This window comes from Salvelinus namaycush, chromosome 21, assembly GCF_016432855.1.
Source record: "Salvelinus namaycush isolate Seneca chromosome 21, SaNama_1.0, whole genome shotgun sequence".
Classification (NCBI taxonomy): domain Eukaryota; kingdom Metazoa; phylum Chordata; class Actinopteri; order Salmoniformes; family Salmonidae; genus Salvelinus; species Salvelinus namaycush.
This window is the reverse complement of record NC_052327.1, coordinates 25,033,909-25,059,770: the sequence shown is the minus strand read 5'-3', so window position 1 is coordinate 25,059,770 and position 25,862 is coordinate 25,033,909. Positions and strand designations below refer to the sequence as shown.

Here is a 25,862-nt window from a genome sequence, read left to right as displayed (position 1 = left end):
CGCCGTAGTTTCCAATGTTTGGACATTCGCCCTAGCCTGTCAGCCGATGTAGAAAGAAGTACTATACATTTAGTCTATATTGACCTGAAGATAGGTAGCTGGGAAAACATCAAATAATGTCATCCAACAGTGGTATCCAAATCCCAAGTCGACTGCCTCTGCTGTTGACCCATGAAGGGGTGCTTTTACCGGGCTCGACGATGCGGATCAGTGTTGAAACGGCAAGGAACATGCATCTGGTGAAGAACAGACTGCTGAAGGGGACCTCGCTGAAGAGCACCATCATCGGCGTGATCCCCAACACCCGAGATCCTGAACACGATACTGAAGATCTCCCCACTTTACATAGGTAGGTAACAGTAGTTAGCTAATTCTGCTATTTTACATGACATCTCAACATGTCTTTGTGCCTGCAAAGTGCAGGCCTAACAGCTACCTGTTGTAGTTAAGCGGTAGTAGAGCTATGATGTAACTAAGTTAGCAAGCTGTACGACAACCGCTGTCAGTTAAATGTCACATTGAGAAAAGTTAGCTAGTGTATTTAAACTTCACTCAATGGTAACTATGCCATGTCCTGCCTATTATAGCACTGGATGTTGTTTGAATGTTTCGAAATGTTTACGATGGTGGTGTTATCAGTAAGCGAGGTTATATTATTTCTTAAGAATTCCTTTAATTGATTCTTGAAAATAGGACAAACTTGATAGCTAAATCATGCTTTAAATTTTTGAAAGTGGAATTTAAACTTTTCCCCTATGCTCTCTCCTGTAAGTTGTTCTAGAATGGTCGTTTGAACTTCAGATGGACTTTAACCTTGCATTTAGCAGGATACAACCATGTTAGTTCACTGGTTACTAAGTAGCAATATGTGTCCCTCTATGCTTTAATAACTGCAACAGCTGAAGTAGGACGCCAATCTTAAATCATATTGATAATTCACAATTTTCTCTGGCACAACATTAATCATATATCTTACTCTTTTGGCTTTGACTGTCTGTACACTAGCTGTGTTGTAGATGTTATGGTCAGAGACCGCAACTCAAGTGGCACCCTTTTCCCTACATGGTGCACTAATTACATTTTGACCAGAGCCTTATGTGCCCTGGTCAACAGTACTGTACTGGGAGTAGGGTGTCATTTGGGAGGGACGATTATGTTTTTCCTCGCCTCATACCATTCTATAATTACCGCTTTCTTATTAGTATTGGCACGGCGGGGCTGGCGGTGCAGGTAGTGGGTAGTAACTGGCCCAAGCCCCACTACACACTGCTCATCACAGGGCTGTGTCGCTTCCGCGTGGCCCAACTGCTGAAGGATGGGCCCTTCCCCGTGGCTGAGGTGGAGCAACTGGATAAGCTGGAGCAGTACACCAGCCCAGAGGAGATGTCTGAGGCAGCCGGGCCAGAGGGAGAGCTGAGGGAGCTGTCCCAGAGGTTCTACCAGGCCGCTGTGCAGGTGGGTGTGACAGACAGTGCAGGAGCAGCATTCCTGACGTTCAGTAATATAATCTACAGTATAAGTGTGTCCTATAAAAATAATATACCATTTAGCAGATGCTTTTATCCAAAGCCACTAATATTACAGTAACCGTGAATGTATGTATTTTTAGTATGTGACCCCATCGGGACTCGAACCCACAGCTCTAGTGTTAGCACCACACTCACTGAGCCACACAGGACCAGAAGCTATGGCTTTATGTTTTTTTAGCATAGCCAATGAGGATTCCTTCAATGTGGGTAATAGGCTAGGCTATGCTTCTGTAAATGTACAGAATATTATCCACCTATGTAATGTATGTCATGGTATGTGTACAACAGGACAGATTTACTGCCTGTTGTACACACAGACCTTGATTTCTGATCTCTCCACCCCTGTCCATGTTTCATATCTGTCCCCTGTGTACTGTTTCTTCACTATGTTGTCTTTCCTCTGTGTGTGTCTGTGTTAGTTGGTAGGCATGTTGGACATGTCTGTTCCTGTGGTGGCCAAGTTGAGAAGGCTCTTGGACAGCCTCCCCAGGGAGACCCTGCCTGATGTCCTTGCTTCTATGATTCATACCTCCAACAAAGAGAAGCTCCAGGTAGAGCAATGTGTTTCTATGTCTGTGGGTGCTTGTTCATTCACGTACCATGTGTCGTTTTTAGAAATGTCAAATATTTTTTTATTGACATCCCTGTGTAAGGGCATGAATGTATCAGCTATATGCGTCTCTTCCTGCTTTCTGTTATACACTTACAGTGATATGTATGTGGACATGCAGGTTCTGGATGCAGTGAGTCTGGAGGAACGTTTTAAGAAGACTCTTCCTCTGCTGACCAGACAGATTGAGGGTCTCAAACTGCTGCAGAAGACCAGAAAACCAAGACTAGACGATGACAAAAGGGTAAAGGCGTTCGCATGCTTCCCAGCCAAAACAGTTCGGAAGAGATTGTGCATATATTATGACAACATTTTTGTTCGTTCTGGACTCCAGTAAGGTTTTTTTGGGCTGTTCTGGCACACACAACACAACTTTTTCTCGAGGCCAGCTGAAGTTCGGGTGCCGAAGTCTTTGTCCGTGATTGGTCAACTGTAGGGATTCTTCAATAAAGTCTTTGTTGTCATTCAACGAGAGACGATTTGTTTTCATGCACATTTTTTAATTGAGAAATACTGCACCTAACATCTTAGATGTAAAATTGCGCGACCAAGATCTCCTCAGCAAAAACTCAAGAAATCTCTTTAATTTTTATGTTATCTTAGATTAATTCTGACTAGTTTGAGGAAGTGTATACTGGCTACGGCTTCTCAAAGGGGAAAAACAGTACTATTGTCACTTTTTTCTCGTTTTTCAAGTGAAGGTCTTTTAAGGGAGTATGCAAGCACACTCGTTCAGTTTGGCTATTCGGCTATATTATACAGTATGCCTCATGCTTGGCACTCTTCCCTCCCCTATCTCTCAGGTGCTGGCTGTACGTAAAGGCGGTGTGCTTCCTGGTCGTCAGTTCTCCTTGGATGAAGAGGGTGATGATGAGGATGGTGATGACACAGCTGTCCTGGACAGGAAGGTTAAAGGAGCGAATATGCCAGAGCCTGCCTTGCGTGTCTGTCTCAAAGAGCTCAAAAGGTACTCACAGTTTATTTCACTTACATTCCAATGGATTCAGACTTCCTGGTTATTTGGGAACACTTGCAGTGTGTGTGTACAGTATGTGTGTATATTTCCATAGTAGTGGCATTGACACAAACAATGCCTTCAGAAAGAATTCACAACCCATGGGATAAAAATGTATTTGTCATTCTTTTGTCAACGATCTACACAAATACTTTGTCAAAGTGGAAGAAAAATTCTAACATTTGTAAAATAATTTATGAAAAATAAAACACTAATACATCTTGATTACATACAGTGCCTTCAGAAAGTATTCATACCCCTTGACTTATTCTACATTTTGTTGTGTTAAGGCCTGAATCTATGCACTATACACCATAATGACAAAGTGAAAACATGTTTTTAGAATTGTTTGCAATTTTTTTGAAAATGAAATACAGAAATATCTCATTTACATAAGTATTCAACCCCAAGTCAATACATGTTAGAATCACCTTTGACAGCAATTACAGCTGTGAGTCTTTCTGGGTAAGTCTCTCTAAGAGCTTTGCATACCTGGAATGTAAAGAAATTGCACATTATTCTTTAAAGAATTTGTCAAGCTCTGTCAAGTTGGTTGTTGGTCATTGCCAGACAGCCATTTTCAATTATTGCCATAGATTTTCAAGCATATTTAAGTCAGCTGTAACATGGCAACATCAACTGTAACATGGCAACATCAACTGTAACAAGGAACATTCAATGTCATCTTGGTCGTGCCTGTACACGACTGCATGGCCAGGCACGACTCCAACACCTTCATTAAGTTTGCAGATGACACAACAGTGGTAGGCCTGATCACTGACGAGACAGCCTACAGGGAGGAGGTCAGAGACCTGGCTGGGTGGTGCCAGAATAACAACCTCTCCCTCAACGTGATCAGGACAAAGGAGATAATTGTGGACTACAGGAAAAGGAGGACCGAGCACGCCCCCATTCTCATCGACGGGGCTGTAGTGGAGCAGGTTGAGAGCTTCAAGTTCCTTGGTGTCCACATCACCAACAAACTAGAATGGTCCAAACACACCAAGACAGTCGTGAAGTGGGCATGACAGAACCTATTCCCCCTCAGGAGACTGAAAAGATTTGGCATGGGTCCTCAGATCCTCAAAAGGTTCTACAGCTGCAACATCGAGAGCATCCTGACTGGTTGCATCACTGCCTGGTACGGCAACTGCTCAGCCTCCGACCGCTAGCCACTACAGAGGGTAGTGCGTACGGCCCAGTACATCACTGGGGCTAAGCTGCCTGCCATCCAGGACCTCTACACCAGGCAGTGTCAGAAGAAGGCCCTAAAAACTGTCAGAGACTCCAGCCACCCCAGTCATAGACTGTTCTCTCTGCTACCGCATGGCAAGCGGTACCGGAGCACGAAGTCTATGACCAAAAGGCTTCTCAACAGCTTTTATCCCCAAGCCATAACACTTCTGAACAGCTAATCAAATGGCTACCCGGACTATGCATTGTGTGTTTGTGTCCCCAACCCGAGTGTATATTTGGCATTTGTTTTAGTTTATTGTCCTGCTGAAAGGTCAATTTGTCTCAGTAACTGTTGGAAAGCAGACTGAACCAGATTTTCCTCTAGGATTTTCCCAGCTTAGCTGAATTTGGTTTATTTTTTATCCTAAACAAAACTCCCCAGTCCTTGCCGATGACAATCATACCCATAACATGATGCAGCCACCACCATGCTTGAAAATATGAAGAGTGGTACTCAGTAATGTGTTGTGTTGAATTTGACCCAAACATAACACTTTGTATTCAGGACAGTTCATTTCTTTGTCACATTTTTTGCAGATTTACTTTAGTGCCTTATTGCAAACAGGATGCATGTTTTGGAATATTTTTATTCTGCACAGGCTTCCTTTTTATCACTCTGTCATTTAGTTTAGTATTGTGGAGTAACTACAATGTTGTTGGTCCATCCTCAGTTTTCTCCTGTCACAGCTATTCAACTCTGTAACTGTTTTAAAGTCACCATTGGCCTTGTGGTGAAATTCTTCTCCGGCAACTGAGTTAGGAAGGACACATGTGTCTTTGTATTGACTGGGTGTATTGATACATCTTCCAAAGCATAATGAATAACTTCACCATGCTCAAAGGGATATTCAATGTCTACCAATAGCTGCCCTTCTAGTCTTTGTGGTTGAATCTGTTTTCGAAATGTACTGCTCGACTGAGGGACCTTGCAATTATCTGTATGTGTGGGGTACAGAGACGAGGTAGTCATTAAAAAATCATGTTAAACACTATTATTGCACACAGTAAGTCCATGCAACTTATTATTTGACTTGTTAAGCACATTTTTACTCCTGAACTGATTTAGGCTTGCCATAACAAAGGGGTTGAATACTTATTGACTCAATACATATCAGCTTTTCATTTTTTATTAAATTGTAAACATTTCTAAAAACATAATTCCACCTTGACATTATGGGGTATTGTGTGTAGGCCAGTGACACAAAATCTAAATGTAATACATTTTATATTCCGGCTGTAACACAACAAAATTTGGAAAAAGTAATGGTGTGTGAATACTTTCTGAAGGCACTGTATGGTAATCTACACAGATTGAAGAAGATGCCCCAGTCCATGCCAGAGTATGCTCTCACTCGAAACTACCTGGATCTTATGGTGGAATTGCCCTGGAGCAAAAGTACCACAGGTATGCACAGTACACCACCATGACACCACTACAATCTCAGGTTCATTTCTTTATTAATTTACACTTTATTCTTTGAACTTAGAAATGCACATATCCATACATACAGAGCACATCATATGCACGTTATACCTTGAAAATCTCTGTGATGGGATAGGGCATTGTTTTGGGACGAGGGGTAGAAACCAAAGTGTACCACGAGGAAGTCCACCACAGCTCTTTTTTTAACTCTCTGTTCAAAATGGAATTAAAGGCTTCTACCACTGGAGGGAGCTCAATATCCTATTTTGTCACTGGTTGCTTTGTCCTCTATAGCCAGTCATTAGACACTTGTTTGAGAGTATTGGGGACATTTGCTTATATGATTCAGCATTACCACACAGGGGAGTCCATACCATATATCTGCTTAGTCATGTAGCTACATAAAACAATACTTGTTATTACAATCTAGATGAATGGTTCTGAATCACTTGGTTGACATTAGATAAGGTCTTTGACAATATTCACGGTGTTGGAATTGAACCCTGATCCTCATTGTCTCTGCAGACTGTCTTGATATCCATGCAGCACGGGTGCTGTTGGACAGTGACCACTATGCCATGGAGAAGCTGAAGAGGAGAGTGCTGGAGTACCTGGCTGTGAGGCAGCTGAAGAGCACCCTCAAGGGGCCCATCCTGTGCTTTGTGGGGCCGCCTGGGGTGGGCAAAACCAGTGTGGGGCGCTCCATCGCCCGTACCCTGGGCAGGGAGTTCCACCGCATCGCCCTGGGAGGGGTGTGTGACCAGTCTGACATCCGCGGGCACAGGTACACTGGAGAGGGCAGAGAACGGAGGTGGGGATTAATAGGTGGGCAGGCAGGCAGCTGTGTCTGTAAATTATATTCTGCACAGGAAATGAAACCCCTATAGACATTATATTCTGACTTAAGCGAGTGGGGAGGGTAAGTCCACATATATCATAACAACAAAGGTACTGACATTGTCTGGCCAGAAGGCAGAGTGCAGCACATCTGATGGTGAAAGTAGTTCAACTTGAGTGAGGCCTTTTCTGTAACTCACCAGTGGTCATGGTTGATAGGTGGAGACGGATGTGGGTCAACAACAGTAGACAAAAGGTTCAGGTAGAAAAGTGCGGTCTATACAGACGATACATATACACTGAGTTTACAAAACATTGGGAACATTTTCTTAATATTGAGTTGCACTTCCTTTTTCCCTCAGAACAGCCTCAATTCATCAGGGCATGGTGAAGAAAGCGTTCCACAGGGATGCTAGCGCATGTTGACTCCAATGCTTCCCACAGTTGTGTCAAGTTGGCTGGATGTCCTTAGGTAGTGGACCATTGTTGATACACACAGAAAACTGTTGAGTGTGAAAAACCATGGAGCGTTGCAGTTCTTGAGACACTCAAACCGGTGCGCTTGGCACCTACTACCATACCCCGTTTAAAGGCACTAAAACATTTTGTCTTGCCCATTCACCCTCTGAATGGCACACATACACAATCCATGTCTCAATTGTCTTGAGGCTTAAAAATCCTTCTTTAACCTGTTTCTAACCCTTCATCTACACCGATTTGGTGCACGGTGTTTCCTCTGACACATTGGTGTGGCTGGCTTCCGGGTTAAGTGGGCATTGTGTCAAGAAGCAGTGCCGTTGGGTTGTGTGTTTTGGAGGATGCGCGGCTCTCGACCTTCGCCTCTCCCGAGTCCGTACGGGAATTGCAGCGATGTAACAAGACTGTAACTACCAATTGAATACCACGGAAATGTGGAGAAAACGTGGTAAAAACATAGATTTTAACAAGTGACATCAATAAGGGATCAAAGGTTTCACCTGGTCAGTCTGTCCTGGAACGAGCAGGTGTTCCTAATGTTTTGTATACAGCCCTCTGCATGAGCATGATGTAATCTTTCATGTTCAAATGGTTCGCCTGTCACTATGGAGACTCGGCTGGACGATGACAAGTCGGCCAGCAGGTCCTTCCTGTGTCTCTCAGCCAGTCTCTGAGTTTATCCATAGCCCCCAGCCTCTAGTCTCATGCATCAATTGTGACACCACACCAAACCACCCACCACTGCAGTTTAGGAAGCTGCCTGTTGTGTGTTTTGATGTGGTTTCAGGTGTGCATAGCGCATGTGTTTACCCATATAAGTGTGGGGCCGGGATGTGAGTTAGGTTCATGCTGGTTCAACCTTACATGGTGTTTGTGTGCGGTAGTGTTTGTGTAAATTAACATCAAATACGGAGAATACAAGAGGTGTAGACTGTGAAATCCTTACTTATGAGCCCTTTCCCAACAATGCAGAGTTAAAGTAAGAATGTGCAAATAAAAATAGTAACACAATAACAATAACGAGGCTATATACAAGGAGTACCGGTGCAGAGTCGATGTGCAAAAATCGTCTGTCCTCCTTTGCAACACTCACTACCGAGTTCCAAACTGCCTCTGGAAGCAACTTCAGCACAATAACTGTTAGTCGGGAGCTTCATGAAATGGGTTTCCATGGCCAATCAGCCGCATACAAGCCTAAGATCACCATGCGCAATGCCAAGCGTCGGCTGGAGTGGTGTAAAGCTTGCCGCCATTGGACTCTGGAGCAGTGGAAATGTCTTCCTCTGTAGTGACGCTTCATCATCTCGCAGTCCGACGGACGAATCTGGGTTTGGCGGATGCCAGGAGAACGCTACTTGCCCCAATGCATAGTGCCAACTGTGAAGTTTGGTGGAGGAGGAATAATGGTCCGGGACTGTTTTTCACGGTCTGGGCTAGCCCCTTAGTTCCAGTGAAGGGAAATCCTAACACTACAGCATGCAATGACATTCTATACGATTCTGTGCTTCCAACTTTGTGGCAACAGTTTGGGGAAGGCCCTTTCCTGTTTCAGCGTGACATTTACCCTGTGCACAAAGCGAGGTTCGTACAGAAATGGTTTGACAAGATCGGTGTAGAAGAACTTGACTGGCCTGCACAGAGCCCTGACCTCAACCCCATCGAACACCTTTGGGCTGAATTGGAACGCCGACTGTGAGCCAGGCCTAATCGCCCAACATCAGTCCCCGACCTCACTAATGCTTGTGGCTGAATGGAAGCCGGTCCCCACAGCAATGTTCCAACACCTAGTGGAAAGCCTTCCCAGAAGAGTGGAAGCTGTTATAGCAACACAGGGGAGAACAACTCCATATTAATGCCCGTGATTTTGGAATGAAATATCCGACGAGCGGTCATAGACTTTTGGCCATGTAGTGTATATTCCACAATGTTGATGGATGAGTCCTGGGTGGATGAATCTTTGAAAATATTCCAATTAGTATTTTCAAAACAGTCCTGAAGTGTTGAGGCAGCCCCCTCTGTCCAGTGCCTACTATTTGTGCTGGTGGCTCCCTCTAGAGTTGCTGCTTGTAGGCTGGGAATAGGAACAGAGAGACGTGATCAAGGATGTTTGTATATACATGGTCCAGCACGTTGTTTAAGCATCCTGTTTTGGCTTCCTTGTTTTTAGTCTTTCTCCTTCTGTTGATTCTCTCTCCATCCTATCATTATCTCACTGCACACCTTTCTTGTTTTTAGTCTTTCTCCTTCTGTTGATTCTCTCTCCATCCTATCACTATCTCACTGCACACCTTTCTTGTTTTTAGTCTTTCTCCTTCTGTTGATTCTCTCTCCATCCTATCATTATCTCACTGCACACCTTCCTTGTTTTTAGTCTTTCTCCTTCTGTTGATTCTCTCTCCATCCTATCATTATCTCACTGCACACCTTTCTTGTTTTTAGTCTTTCTCCTTCTGTTGATTCTCTCTCCATCCTATCATTATCTCACTGCACACCTTTCTTGTTTTGCTTGCATTTTCTTTCCTCTGTGCTCCTTATCTATCCTTCTTCCTCCTTTTGCCTCCTTTCCTTTCTGCACCCCATTTTCTGTCCTCTATGTACTGGTCTCTCTGTCTGACATGATGCCCTTTCGCTCCCTGTCTCCAGGAGGACCTACGTGGGCAGCATGCCTGGCCGCATCATCAACGGGCTGAAGACGGTGGGAGTCAACAACCCTGTCTTCCTGCTGGACGAGGTGGACAAGCTAGGCAAGAGTCTGCAGGGAGACCCTGCCTCTGCCCTGTTGGAGGTGAGAAACCTGGGACCACCAGACCAGGGGGCAACTTCGTGGTCTCTGATACAAACAATATGGAGTACAAAGGAGAAGAGGTAGGAAAGGAGTGAGGGATTGAGTGATACAGGGAGATGGACAGAGAATCATCCAGACAGGCAGGCAGAGAGAGAGATACGATTATACGTAGATTATATATAGAGGAGGATGGAGGAAACAAGTCCTATCAAATATGTCTGCATGTAAGAAGTCAACATCTGTCTGATCTCTAGAAAGACCCAGTAGTCCCCTGGAGGTAGGTCTGTGACCTGGGCTGGTTCACCTGGCCCTGCTCCACTTCCTGCTGGAGTTATCAGCTCCTATGGTGCATCACTGTCCCACTTCACCTCCTGGAAACGCAATGGGAGAGGAGGGATTAAGAATCCCCATCGCAGTGATGGACGGAGACAAATGAGCACTGTAGTGTCTACACACACTCTCACTCACTCACCACTGAATGTATGTGAGGAGTCTCAAATTCAATTAGTGTAATGGCCTGAAGACGTGAGTCGCTATGTTTAGGTGAGCGGGATACCTACCTATCTACAGCAGTGTGATAGCCTTGCTGATACCAGGAGAAGATTCATCTCTGGGAATGCATTACAGCTAGCTCCGATAAGAGCCCCACTAGCCTCAAGTCCAAGCTTGACCCCCAAGTAGGAATGGTGCGCACTACTCAGACATGCCACACACACTGCCTCTCTCTGTTACACACACTTTCACACACTCCTAGTTCAAAAGCCGTCTTGCATGCTTCCACATGCTCCCTCTGTCCCTTTGTTTGCTTTAATCCTTTTATCTACTGGCGTGGTAATGTAGACCTGTGTGGTAATGTAGACCTGTGTGGTAATGTAGTCCAGTGCAGAACACATCACAGCCAAACCAAAACTTCAGGCTCAGTCACAGAATTACCCATCAGGTCCACTGTTCTGCTGCATTCAACATTCCACCTTCTTACTCCCACTTTCCCTCTCACTCTCTCTCTCTCTTTTTTTCCTCACGCTCTGCTTGGGTGCCCAGAGGGATGCAGGGGGGAGGAGAAGGGATGTGGGGGAGGAAGCAAAGCAGAATGATTTGTTTATTGCCTCTGGCAGTGTGAAGTCTGAACCAACAATACACAGACACACACAGTGTAAATGTTTCTACATCTGCAGCTGGTAGACATGCAGCTCATTAGTAATGGTCGCTAACCAGTTGAGTATAATGAAATATGCATTCCTGTTGCTGAGTGTTAGCTGTGCTCCTAATACTGAGTCTTCTGTGTCCGCCTGACTCCCACCAGGTCCTGGACCCAGAGCAGAACCACAGCTTCACAGACCACTACCTCAACGTGGCCTTCGACCTCTCCCAGGTCCTGTTCATCGCTACAGCCAACTCCACGGCCACCATCCCTCCGGCCTTGTTAGACAGGATGGAGGTCCTCCTGGTGCAAGGTCAGAGGCCAGGGGTCAAGGGTCATCTTGTTGGGCAGAGGGGTCAGCTGAAGGGGCATTGAGTACCAGTCTTGGCCATTGATTTATGTAGAATCAATGTAACTGGTTATTAACACATTAATAACTGGTTATTAACACATTAATAACTGGTTATTAACACGCGTCATGGTGTAGCCCCAAGACTCAGTGGGTAGTTCCCCTCCGAGATTGATGTGGTGTTAGCCTGGATAAATATGGTAATGGTCTGTCAGGAAGAGGTGTTTATTACATTCTCTGGATCTGTGTATGATGTTCTCTCAGGGTACACTCAGGAGGAGAAGGTGGAGATAGCTCATCGTCACCTGATTCCCCATCAGCTAGAACAGCATGGACTCACCCCCCAACAGCTCCAGATACCTCAGGACACCACCCAGGACATCATTAGCAAGTACGAACACAAACATTCACACATACACCGGGGGTGCTTTACACACGCTAGGAGAGTGGCAGGTCAGAGAGAGGAGGGGAGTGACTATCATTCTAGCAGGACAGAAGGGGGAGATTACCAGAGCCAGACAGGTTAAGACGGGTCGCAGAGGGCACCCACTGGTACATTTTTATTGTCACATGCTTCGTAAACAACAGGTGTAGATAACCAGTGAAATGCTTACTTACAGGCCCTTCCCAACAATGCAATATAAATACTTTTTTTGTATAGAAAATTACAAATGAGCAATGGTAACTTCACTGTATTACATGGGGTACCAGTACCGGGTCGATGTGCAGGTGTACAAGGAAATTGAGGTAGATGCACTACATGACCAAAAGTATATGGACACCTGCTCGTCGAACGTCTCATTCCAAAATCATGGGCATTAATTTGAAGTTGGTCCCTCCTTTGCTTTTATAACAGCCTCCACTCTTCTGGGAAGGCTTTCCACTAGATGTTGGAACATTGCTGTGGGGACTTGCTTCCATTCAGCCACAAGCATTAGTGAGGTCGGGGACTGATGTTGGGCGTTCCAATGGGGTTGAGGTCAGGGCTCTGTCATGCTGAAACAGGAAAGGGCCTTCCCCAAACTGTTGCCACAAAGTTGGAAGCACAGAATCGTCTAGAATGTCATTGTATGTTGTAGCATTAAGATTTCCCTTCACTGGAACTAAGGGGCCTAACACAAACCATGAAAAACAGTCCAGACCATTATTTGTCCTCCACCAAACTTTACAGTTGGCACTATGCATTGGGGCAGGTAACGTTCTCCTGGCATCCGCCAAACCCAGATTCGTCCATCGGACTGTCAGATGGTGAAGCGTGATTCACCACTCAAGAGAACACATTTCCACTGCTCCAGAGTCCAATGGCGGCGAGCTTTACACCACTCCAGCCGACGCTTGGTGTTGCGCATGGTGATCTTAGGCTTGTGTGCGACTGCTCGGCCATGGAAACCCATTTCATGAAGCTCCCGACGAACAGTTATTGTGCTGACGTTGCTTCCTGAGGCAGTTTGGAACTCTGTAGTGAGTGTTGCAACAGAGGACATCCTATGACGGTGCTACGTTCAAAGTCACTGAGCTCTTCAGTAAGGCCATTCTACTGCCAATGTTTGTCTATGGAGATTGCATGGCGGTGTCGTCAATTTTATACACCTGTCAGCAACGGGTGTGGTTGAAATAGCTGAATCCACTAATTTGAAGGGGTGTCCATACTTTTGTAAATATAGTGTATGTATATAGTGTTAATAGGTAGGGGTAAAGTGACAAGGCAACAAGACAGATAATAGACAGTAGCAGCAGCTGCGTGTGTGTGTGTGTGGTCAAAAAGAGTTAGAGCAAAAAGGGTCAATGCAGATAGTCCGAGTAGCTATTTGGTTAACTACACTGAACAAAAATATAAACGCAGCATGCACCAATTACAGTTTATATGAGGAAATCGGTCAATGGAAATTCATGTATTAGGCCCTTATCTATGGATTTCACATGACTGGGAATACAGATATGCATCTGTTGGTCACAGATACCTTTAAAAAAAAAGAAAGGTAGGGGTGTGGATCAGAACCAGTCAGTATCTGGTGTGACCACCATTTGCCTCATGCAGCACAACACATCTCCTTCGCATAGAGTTGATTGTGGAATGTTGTCCCACTCTTCAATGGCTGTGTGAAGTTGTTGGATATTGGCGGGAACTGAAACGCAGGGTGTCGTAGATGTCGATCTAGAGCATCCCTAACATGCTCAATGGGTGACATGCAGGCCGTGGAAGAACTGGGACCTTTTCAGCTTCCAGGAATTGTGTACAGATTCTTGCGACATGGGGCTGTGCATTATCATGCTGAAACATGAGGTGGCGGCGGATGAATGGTACAACAATGGGCCTCAGGATCTCATCACAATATCTGTGCATTCAAATTGCCATTGATAAAATGCAACTGTGTTCATTGTCCATAGCTTATAGCCATACCATACCTCCACTGCCACCATTGGGCACCCTGTTCACCAGGTTGACATCAGCAAACTGCTCGCCCACACAACGCCATACACGCTGTCCTGCCTTCTGCCCGGTACAGTTGAAACCGGGATTCATCCGGGAAGAGCACATTTCTCCAGCGTGCCAGTGGCCATCAAAGGTGAGCCTTTGCCCACAGAAGTCGCCTAACCGCAGTCAGGTCAAGACCCTGGTGAGGACGATGAGCACACAGATGAGCTTCCCTGAGACAGTTTATGACAGTTTGTGCAGAAATTCTTCGGTTTCATCAGCTGCCCGGGTGGCTGGTCTCAGACGATCCTGCAGGTGAAGAAGGCGGATGTGGAGGTCCTGGGCTGGCGTGGTTATGTGGTCAGTGGTTGTGAGGCCGGTTGGACATACTGCCAAATTTTCTAAAAAGACGTTGAAGGCGGCTTATGGTAGAGAAATGAACCAATTATCTGGCAACAGCTCTGGTGGACATTCCTGCTGTCAGCATGTCAATCCCATGCTCCCTCAACCTGAGACATCTGTGGCATTGTGTTGTGTGACAAAACTGCACATTTTAGTGGCCTTTTATTGTCCCCAGAACAAGGTGCACCTGTGTAATGATCATGCTGTTTAATCAGCTTCTTGATATGCCTTGAGAAATTCTCCCTAACAGGGATGTAAACAAATTTGTGCACAAAATTTGAGAGAAATAAGCTTTTTGTACGTATGAAACATTTCTGGGTTCTTTAATTTCAGCTCATGAAACATGGGACCAACACTTTACATGTTGCGTTTATATTTTTGTTCAGTGTATTTAGCAGTCTTATGGTTTGGGGGTAGAAGCTGTTGAGGAGCCTTTTGGTCCTAGACTTAGCACTCCGGTACCGTTTGCCGTGCGGTGGCAGAGAACAGTCTATGACTTGGGTGGCTGGAGTCTTTGAGGATTTTTAGGGCGTTCCTCTGACACCGCCTGGTATAGAGGTCCTGGATGGCAGGGAGTTCGACCCTGGGCCGTACACACTACCCTCTGTAGCGTATCTTGATGCAGCCAGTCAAGATGCTCTCAATGGTGCAGCTTTAGAACTTTTTGAGGATCTGAGGGCCCATGCCAAATATTTTCAGCCTCCTGAGGGGGAAGAGGCGTTGTCGTGCCATCTTCATGACTGTGTTGGTGTGTTTGGACCATGATAGATCCTTAGTGTTGTGGACACTGAGGAACTTGAAGCTCTCAACTAGCTCCACTACAGCCCCGTTGATGTGAATGGGGGCTTGTTCGGCCCCCCCCCTTTTCCTGTAGTCCACGGTAAGCGCCTTTGTCTTGCCCACGTTGAGGGAGAGGTTGTGAATCGGTGGTACAGTAATGAACCTACTACATCTCCAGACACACCATTAGACCCAGATGGACTTGAGGCATACAGTTAACATTAACAACAGTCTGTCAGTATAGAGTCGTACATTCCCAGTTCTGTCCAGGCATCTTTACTGAGCCATGCGTATCTCCACCATAACTTCACTAAGGATAGTCAGACATAGAAGAAGACAGAAGGCCACTGGGGCTGGCAGGCTGAAGAACAAAGAGAAAAGAGAGAGGTGATCAGAGCATGCTGCAGATGGGGCCAGCACCTATCAGCATGGCCAGGGGGGAGATTGTGATGTCTCAAACAGTCACTCACATCACACTGTCATTTTAACCATCATGGTTGATGATAGCAGAACTGTGTGTGTGTGTGTGTGTGTGTGTGGTGTGTGGTGTGTGTGTGTGTGTGTGTTGTGTGTTGTGTGGTGTGTGGTGTGTGGTGTGTGTGCGCGCACGCAGGTACACTCGTGAGGCCGGTGTCCGCTCCCTGGAGAGGAAGATCGGTGCGATCTGTCGAGCAGTGGCAGTGAAGGTCGCAGAGGGTCACAATGTTACCAAATCAGAGGCCGCGCCTGCTGAGAACGCCCCCCAGGGAGCTGAGCACAGAGGTAGAAAAACCAGCAGGGCAAAGCCACTCTCTGTGGGGCGGGAGGGGGGACTGACTGACTGACTGACTGGCACAGCTACAGAATCAGGCCCTGCCCTCAAACATACTGCAGTGGTGAGCTGGACTCAGCAGTGCCTCAGTGGCCTGCTGTATTCTGCATAAATACAGACTAGCAAATCACAATATCTGCCCCTGGAGGCTGGAGCTAATTGAGTTGTTAGGAACAGACATGGCTATATCATACTATGTACACTACCAGGTGCTCCCTCCTTCCCTCCAGTGAGCACCGTCACCTCACACACTTTCACACCGCCGGTTGGTTGTGCAGTCCCTGGCCAAAAATCTGCTGACCAATGCACAATGCCCTCTCAAACATAAAGGCACGCATGCTCACACACAGTACACACACACACACACGCCATCCCCCTTCTGAAGGGTATGGGGGGGGGGGTAATCCTGCTAACAGACGGCCTCACGACCACATGCCCCCTGCCTTCGCTCCCCAAGTGTCTCTGTGCAGCAGCTCTTGTGTAACAGGAGAAATCACACTGGCAGTTAACACGGCCAGAGCCGAGAGTGGGGGGAGTGGGGGCAGAACAGAGGGGTTTTATGGCTCTGTTGCCCTATTGAAACAGAATTGGACTGCCCCCTCCCTTCTGTGTAACCACTCCCACTGCAAAACAGCAGCAGATGAAAAGAGAGAATGACACTCTTCCTCTGCTCTTTGTGTAAATGGCTGTCTGTTGCCAGGTAACGGTGACATTATTGGCAGACCGAACAAAGAGTTGTGAGGAGGAGTGTGTGCGTGCTGTGGGGGGGTCTGTGTCTTTCTTTTCTCTACCAGCTGCTCCACGACTGGCGGCTCATGACAGCTGTCACATGACCAGTTAGGAGCACGGCTGTTGTTCCTTTGCCCACCTCTCTCCCCTGGTTGTATCCTTCGTTTCATCCCTCGCTTTGTTTTATCTTTCATGGCATTAGACAGCTCAAAGAGGGACTGTCAGAGCTGATTTATATTACACATTCACTCACTACATAGATATGTCAGTCCATAAAGACTGCCCTCAGTTATCCCCCCTCTTTAACTATCCATGAAGTGTTTGTAAAATAGTGTTGTGCTGCAGTGTAGTGTTGCCACTGAATGGACTAGCTCTGTTGAGGGGAACACCCACCATGCTCCTCATCCACATTGCATTGGTAGTCAGGTCACATGACCAGTGATCAGCATGTGCATAATAAGAGGTCTGGGGAGGCTGTGTTGTGTACCGCACACAAGAACAACCACTCAGACATGCACTATGTGCACACACACACCTTGTTGTTTTACATCCTCCTCCAACCTCAAATTAACTTTTGCTGTTGCTAATATTTCTAATAATCTCTAATTTGCTCACCTGCTTTCTATGTTCTCATTCTCTCTGACGTGTGTGTGTGTGTGTGTGTGTGTGTGTGTGTGTGTGTGTGTGTGTGTCAGAGGGGAAGCGAGGGAGGAGGGGAGAGGAGCCTAACGGGGTGTTGGCAGACATGGCAGAGCCCCCAGATATGCCCATCGTCATCGACCACATCGCGTTGAAAGACATCCTCGGGCCGCACATCTTTGAGATGGAGGTGAGAGAGGGTAGGGGTTGGCACTGTCTGGCCCAACACACACCACTGCACTGAGAAGACTGATGCACTGGAGAGAGAAACATTTACTATGATGATGACATTGCAGATTGCAGCAAATACAGCAGGGTGATTCTCTACTGTGGGAGGCACATGTATAGAAAAGCCTTGTCATGCAGAATTAAAGCCAAAGTGTTCTTATGTACCCATAACATTGGTCCTCTTGAGTGAGTGAGATACAACTATAAACATGCACTTATAACCGTACTAGTTGGCAGACTTGAAGGGTGCAACTTTAAAACAGTGCTCTGGTGTACTATAGATGCACCTAAATGTGCCAACTTGTGATTAGGTTGCTGTTGCTGCAGGCTTAAAGCAGTGTAGCTGTGCTGGAGAAAGTACACACTTATGTTACTAATGTAGCTTAGCATTCCATTCATACCCATGGGATTTGGGGGCGGAGGGGGAGAGAGGGGGTCGGGGTGAGGGGCTCTCGAGCTCTCACAGGGGGACTGGAATGTGCCTGTGTTGTGTGTACAGCAGGGAGAGCAGAAGGAGGGTTATTTTGAGGGAAGGCAGACCACAGCATTCTTCTAGTCCTCACTGAGCATAGGATACTGAGGACTACAACTAGTTTTAAAACATAGTAAACCCCATACTCTTACTCACACCTCAGTGTTATTGTCTAATCCAGTGTTTAGATGACTAAAAATATAGTAGTGATGTGTAGATGACTACAGATCCAGTACTTAGGTGTGTGTATATACTGAGTGTGCAAAACATTAACAACACCTTCCTAATATTGAGTTGCACCCCCTTTTGCCCTTAGAACAACCTAAATTCGTTGCGGCATGGACTCTACAAGGTGTCGAAAGCGTTCCACAGGAATGCTGGCCCATGTTGACTCCAATGCTTTCCACAGTTGTATCAAGGGCTGGATGTCCTTTGGGTGGTGGACCATTCTTGATACACATGGGAAACTTGAGTGTGAAAAATTCAGCAGCATTGCAGTTCTTGACACACTCACACCTATTCACCTTTTGAATGGCACACATACACAATCCGTCTCAATTGTCTCATGGCTTAAAAATCCTTTAACCTGTCTCCTTCCCTTCATCTACACTGATTTTAAGTGGATTTAACAGGTGACATCAATAAGGGATCATAGTTTTTACTTGGATTCACCTGGTCAGTCTAGGTCATGGAAAGAGCAGGTGTTCCTGTTTTGTACACTCAGTATAGATGACTGTGTTCCTCTCCCTGGTCGTGTCCAGGTGTCGGAGCGTCTGACACTGCCGGGCGTGGCCGTCGGCCTGGCCTGGACCCCCCTGGGAGGGGAGATCATGTTTGTGGAGGCCAGCCGCATGGAGGGTGAGGGCCAGCTGACCCTGACTGGACAACTGGGTGACGTTATGAAGGAATCTGCCCACCTGGCCATGAGCTGGCTGCGCAGCAATGCCAAGACCTACCAGCTGACCAACAGTGAGTGAAGACACAACAAAATGCATTTTGTCTTAGCTTTGCTACTCATTTACGTCCATATCAAAGCAATACACAATGATGGCTGAAGGACTGTGTGTCTGATGTAGTGGTCGGTGGTTCAGATCCTCTTGAGGGGACAGACATCCATCTGCACTTCCCGGCGGGAGCAGTCACAAAGGACGGCCCATCGGCTGGAGTCACCATGGTAACGGTCCTGGCCTCGCTGTTCAGTGGGCGCCTGGTACGGTCCGATGTGGCCATGACTGGAGAGATCACTCTGAGAGGCCTGGTGCTGCCGGTGAGACACAACCACAGTTCTACATAGTGCCGTGACAGTCATGGAATTTTGGATGACTGTAATTGGCCAGCCAAATTACCATGATCACCGTAAAATAACTGTGTAAATAGCAACAAAAAAATCGAAATGCATATTAAATGCACATTTTATCCTTTCCTCCGCTCCAGACTGCATGTGCTGCAGTAGAAATAGAATGAAAAGAATGGGCGTCCCCATTCAAGTCAATGACAGCATAATGGGTGGACTGGCGGCCATTGTGAGTGTACCCATATGAACAAAGCAGGAAGTGTACCCATCAATATGTGCTGTGATTTGTTCATTCAACTCAACTGACATTACAAAATACATTCCATTGCATGAGCAGTTAACTAGTGGTGGGGTGTCCACTACAAAATAATAGATTCCTTGCCCGTCGACTCCAATTTCTGGGTGTCATGCGTAGTGGAATCGACCCCTAAGATTCAGTATTTTTGTAACGGAGGAGACTGACTAAGCTAGTTGCCGTAGGCTACTTCAGAGAACACAAACTCACGCATTTTTCACAGAAAAGAAAGGGCGAGCTAGCCAAGGAGAGCGAGGGGAAGGGCACAGCCAGACATAGGTAGGCAGGTCGGCCACCAGGCAGTAAGAGCTATGCATCGGTAATCTAAAGCTGTATCTCGCAGTACTGTGTAGGTGTATCTCACAATTTCTTGCATATTTACTAAAGTAGGGGCTATCAATGAATAGGCTAAGCTACAAAAATGCAACAGACCGAAGACTGAACACACACACTGGCATCTTTCATAGTGAAGAGAAAGAGCAGGCGAGCCTCTGTGCACCTTTCATCCAAGCTACTCAATACTGCCCCTGCAGCCATAAGAAGTTAATGAAACCCTGGCTGTTGATGTCCTAGTTAGTCAATAGATCGCAAAGCATCCCCGATTCCCCATTGAGCTAAACTTTTTGGAAATGGCAAGTTCACTTTCTCATGCATAAACACATCTCAAGTGCAAATACTGTCCAGCAGCTCAAATCCGCAGAATCTGGGGCATTTTTATTAGGAGGGAAGTCTACCATGGATTGCTAAAATAAGGATTATGATCACACTTCAATGTAAATATGATGGGGAGATCTATACATTTGGCAGCCATACATGACTTATCAGTGTAGCCTATTATCGTTTAGACATGACGTTGACATTTCTTCACTGCTAGAATACAAACCTCCGCTTCAGTCATAAGTCAATTGAATATATATATATTTTTTACTCTACATTACCATGGAAATTATTGTATCACAATACCAGGAAGACATTGCGAGTGTACCCATGAGTTTACCAGTCAAATTGCCAGGGTAAGAGGTTCCAAGCCCATTCTATTCATTGTTTGCTACAACACCTTGTTTCAGCAAGGGGCAACAAAGTTTCATCACGTTAAGAGTCCATGTTATCTCAGAAACTGACTCAACCGCACGAATGCCCGGCCGTCCCGTCTTCGGTCAGCAGTTTGTTCCCAAAAACCCCCAAGGTTATTTTATTTTCATGACTGTCTTCATCCATAACTGTCTTCATCCATAACTGTCAGTTATATGGTAATTTTGCCAGCCCTAATTCTGTCTGCAGGTGGGAGGGATCAAGGACAAGGTCCTGGCAGCTCACAGGGCCGGGGTGAAGTGTGTCATCATCCCAAAGCGCAATGAGAAGGACCTGGAGGAGATCCCAGCTAACGTCCGGAAGGAGCTGGACTTTGTAACAGCCAGCAACCTGGACGAGGTCCTGAACGCAGCCTTCGATGGGGGGTTCCCCGGAATGTCCAACCCTCTCACTCTACCACACATTGTCAGCAAACTGTGAGATGGGTCCCTGTAATATTACCACTCACAGAGACAGCCTATGTCACACTCTGACTAACATACAAGAACAGTAACTCCCATTCATCTTCCTGGTGAATATGGAAAGCTCATAGCACATTGTCGCTTCCATACATTAATTTGTATGAGGCAGAAACACACTGACCACATTATCTTTGTGGTGGATGCGTAAACAGGCAGTTATCAAAGAGGGTGTGGGTGTTACTGGTCTGTTGGTAAGGAGGCTTCTGTGATGCAAACATGTTCTTTATCTACTTCAACACTTTCCTTAAGTTCATGAGTTGAAACTTTCTCACACAAAGAGGACAGGTTGAAATTTAGTGCCCTCCCTTGTAACACCTGTTGCCTTTCCTTCATGGTGTTGCGGATTTGGATCTGACATTCAGCATTTATGACCTGACTGGTCTGATCCTGGTGGAGTTCAGACCGAGTTAGGACCATCAATCACTTAGTTCTACTGTCTCTGCTGCACACTGGGTTGTTCTGGGAACTGGCTGAAGAATCCACAGGGTGGGGCTTATGTGGATTGTAACAGTACTAGTCAGTGATAGTTGTTCCAGTTGCTCTGCTGTAAAAGCTCTGGCTACGAACATTTGAAAAATAGCAAGACCGGTGACCTTAACCATGCTGTTCATGTACCTCAGATTTAACATGACTGAATGAATGAGGTTTACAGAGGCTTCATAATTGGCATCAGCATCAGAGGTCCGCTCAATATCCAGATAATTCTGCTGGTATGGCTTTACAAGTGATTTTATGTGTAGATACAGGATGAGCGTGATTGCACAGTAGCGATACTGTTAAGATGCAGTACTATGTCATACCCCTAAGGGATACAGTCTCACTAAATAGCTCTGTAACAGTTGCATAATGAAAATAAAGAATTTCAATACAAGTATTAAATTGCATAATTTGCGTGTGTGACGTACTGGAAGTACTCTGTTGAATGTGGTTGAGAATCAGCAGAGCGCGATGCAGCAGAGCGCGATGCAGCCGTCTTAGCAACAGCAGGGTGTGGATCATCATTCTGATCACCACCCACTTAGCTCTACAACGATGATGAGCCAAGACAAGCTCCACCACAGCATGCCTGCTGCTTCCAGCATCTAGGCTATATGCCTTCCTTTGGGCCCAACGGGAGTAAGCTACTAAAATATGACTAGAAACCAACTACAGACAATAGTAGCCTACTGTAAATATTAACACTATTGTACGTTTCAGGGAAGGGACAATAAGGCCTCATCTATGACTCCATCACGAGAGGAAACTACCTTGTGCTGTCAATCATGACTGGAACCACTTTACTTTGCACCACATACAGCAACACACCAGTAATTGAAATCCCACGACAGTTTCACCGCTTATGGACGTCATGTTCACTCTACTATACAGTCACTGTACACTAAATCGAATTGCTGCTTTGATTGAATGAGGACTGGGAAGGAAACAAGCACTTTCACCTAAACAGAATAAGCAGCATATAAACTCAGCAAAAAAAGAAATATCCCTTTTTCAGGACCCTGTCTTTCAAAGATAATTTGTAAAAATCAAAATAACTTCACAGATCTTCATTGTAAAGGGTTTAAACACTGTTTCCCATGCTTGTTCAATGAACCATAAACAATGAATGAACATGCACCTGTGGAACGGTCGTTAAGACCCTAACAGCTTACAGACGGTAGGCAATTAAGGTCACAGTTATGAAAACTTAGGACACTAAAGAGGCCTTTCTACTGACTCTGAAAAAAGAAAGATGCCCAGGGTCCCTGCTCATCTGCGTGAACATGCCTTAGGCATGCTGCAAGGAGGCATGAGGACTGCAGATGTGGCCAGGGCAATAAATTGCAATGTCTGTATTGTGAGACGCCTAAGACAGCGCTACAGGGAGACAGGACGGACAGGTGATCGTCCTCGCAGTGGCAGACCACGTGTAACACCTGCACAGGATTGGTACATCCGAACATCACACCTGCGGGACAGGTACAGGATGGCAACAACAACTGACCAAGTTACACCAGGAACACACAATCCCTCCATCAGTGCTCAGACTGTCCGCAATAGGCTGAGAGAGGCTGGACTGAGGGCTTGTAGGCCTGTTGTAAGGCAGGTCTAGACATCACCGGCAACAACGTCGCCTACGGACACAAACCCACCGTCGCTGGACCAGACAGGACTGGCAAAAAGTGCTCTTCACTGACGAGTCGCGGATTAGTCTCACCAGGGGTGATAGTCGGATTCTCGTTTATCGTCGAAGGAATGAGCGTTACACTGTACTCTAGAGCGGGATCGATTTGGAGGTGGAGGATCCGTCATGGTCTGGGGCGGTGAGTCACAGCATCATCGGACTGAGGTTGTTGTCATTGCAGGCAATCTCAACGCTGTGCGTTACAGGGAAGACATCCTCCTCCCTCATGTGGTACCCTTCCTGCAGGCTCATCCTGACATGACCCTCCAGCATGACAATGCCACCAACCATACTGCTCATTCTGTGCATGATTTCCTGCAAGATAGGAATGTCAGTGTTCTGCCATGGCCAGCGAAGAGCCCGGATCTTAATCCCATTGAGCACGTCTGGGACCTGTTGGATCGGAGGGTGAGGGCTAGGGCCATTCCCCCCAGAAATGTCCAAGAACTTGCAGGTGTCTTGGTGGAAGAGTGGGGTAACATCTCACAGCAAGAACTGGCAAATCTGGTGCAGTCCATGAGGAGGAGATTCACTGCAGTACTTAATGCAGCTGGTGGCCACACCAGATACTGACTGTTACTTTGGATTTTGACCCCCCCTTTGTTAAGGGACACATTATTCCATTTCTGTTAGTCAGATGTCTGTGGATCTTGTTCAGTTTATGTCTCAGTTGTTGAATCTTATGTTCATATAAATATACACGTTAAGATTTCTGAAAATAAACACAGTTGACAGTGAGAGGACGTTTATTTTTTTGCTGAGTTTATGACTGAATATAGCTGTTCCTGTTAGGGCCATTACTGGAGGGAGATAATGCTTGAGGGAAGTGGTGTGGGGAGTGGGATGACAAAGCAGCAGCAGGGTCAGAGAAGGAGTGGTCTGTGTTCCCCAGTGGATTGGGCTGGCAGGGTGCCAAAGTTCCTGGGGGCCTCTGGTAATTATGATCCTACAGAGCTAACCCTTCATTCACCGGCCAGAACACTGACGCCCCAGAGCCTCCAACCAGTACAGGGCTTCAGCTGGGGCGGCATGGGACTGGGAAGCGCACACACGACATACCATACTTAAAAATGCACCCCGCAGCACACACACACACAACCCTAAAGACACTGACAGACCAGTAGGATTGCTGGCCGAGAGTACTTAGCACCTCTGAACAGTGCCGGCTATAATTTGCAAACTAGTGGCGGTCGGTGCCGTTTAAGATGAGGGAGGACGATTATTTTTTTATGAGCATGGCCTTATTTCTATTACAGCATATTGGAAGACTGTCATTCATATTCAATTCACCCAGTTCAATGTAACATTGATAGGTTTAGGCTACTACATGATACTCAAATTTTCCCTATACACATGACATTGCTACAACTTAGCCTATAAATGAAAGTTTACAACGTAAGTGCACAGGTTCGAGAGAAAGATTTAAGGTGACATTCAATACCACCTTGCACACTCTTGCCTGCATCTAGCTGATTTAGGGTGTAATCATTAGTCCAACAGTTGCAAACAAGTTTCTATTGGACAAATTCAGGTATGTTTATCCCTATTTAAGAAACATTTTAACAGAATCGGTGGAATGAATACACCCGATCACACGCAAACAGCTCCCTTTCATAGCCATATACAAACAGCTTGTTGTATTCCTTCTCACATCTACGAGCTCTCTCACCTTTGCCCTTCGCTTGTGGACTTCAATGCCCAACACATCAGCTGTCTGTGACTAGGCGAAACAACCTTTATATCATAACCGCTATACACAGCCTTTATCGTTGTCACCATATTAGCTAAAGTAACGTCCTAGTCAACATACCTAATAGAACTAACACATTAGTAAACCCACTACAATCATGCAGTACAGTCAGTAAGCAGTTACACCGGCGGCATTAAATTAGTAAAACCAAAGGCTTACTTTGCCTTCTAAGAATTCCAGTGTTGGATAGTCGTAGCCAGCTAGCTAACATAGCATCCCTCTGTTTGAGCTGGGTATTTGAGTTGGCTAAACTAGCTAGCTGCATTTGCTAGCTAAGTGAAGAAAAAAAATATATATATATATATATATATATAAATAGAGCTAGCTCTCGCCCTCTCTTGCTACTCCATTTTGGAAGAAATTAATTTGTTCAAAATGTTTAACTGTTTTTCTCTCTCTGAGTCAACTACTCACATTTTATGCACTGCTAGCTAGCTGTAGCTTATACTTTCAGTACTAGATTCATTATCTGATCCTTTGATTGGGTGGACATGTCAGTTTGTGCTGCAAGAGCTCTGATAACTTTGGGAGGACGTCCTCCAACCTTTCATAATTACCATGGAAGTCTATGGAAGGGGGTGAGAACCATGAGCCTCCTAGGTTTTGTATTAAAGTCAATGTACCCAGAGGACGGAAGCTAGCTTTCCTCTGGCTACACCATGGTGCTACCCTACAGAGTGCTGTTGAGGCGATAGTAGACATTTCAAAAGTGTTTTTGTCAATTGTTTGGTGATGTGAATATATTTTGTATAGTTTTATCTAGAAAGGATAACTTAAATCTTAAACTGTTTTTATGAAATCCCTGAGGATGGTCCTCCCCTTCCTCTGAGGAGCCTCCACCGTTGCAAACCGATTCTACATGTAGAAACGACGGGTGGTCCCTATAACACACAGCGCCGACAACAAGCGAACAAACAAAGAAACGGTCAG

The 25,862-nt window shown here is 45.9% G+C and overlaps 1 protein-coding gene across 1 annotated transcript; it reads left to right on the top strand.

Annotated features, from left to right (window-relative positions):
* Positions 1-21,895, top strand: lonp2 (lon peptidase 2, peroxisomal). Its single transcript, XM_039017443.1, has 15 exons — positions 1-349; positions 1,203-1,455; positions 1,949-2,080; positions 2,261-2,383; positions 2,943-3,106; positions 5,701-5,795; positions 6,339-6,597; positions 9,771-9,912; positions 11,216-11,366; positions 11,667-11,793; positions 15,614-15,762; positions 17,236-17,369; positions 18,641-18,848; positions 18,956-19,146; positions 20,750-21,895. The coding sequence occupies exons 1-15, from the start codon at positions 117-119 to the stop codon at positions 20,978-20,980; spliced, it is 2,592 nt and encodes an 863-aa protein (XP_038873371.1). The 5' UTR covers positions 1-116; the 3' UTR covers positions 20,981-21,895.
* The last annotated feature ends 3,967 nt before the right edge of the window (positions 21,896-25,862 follow it).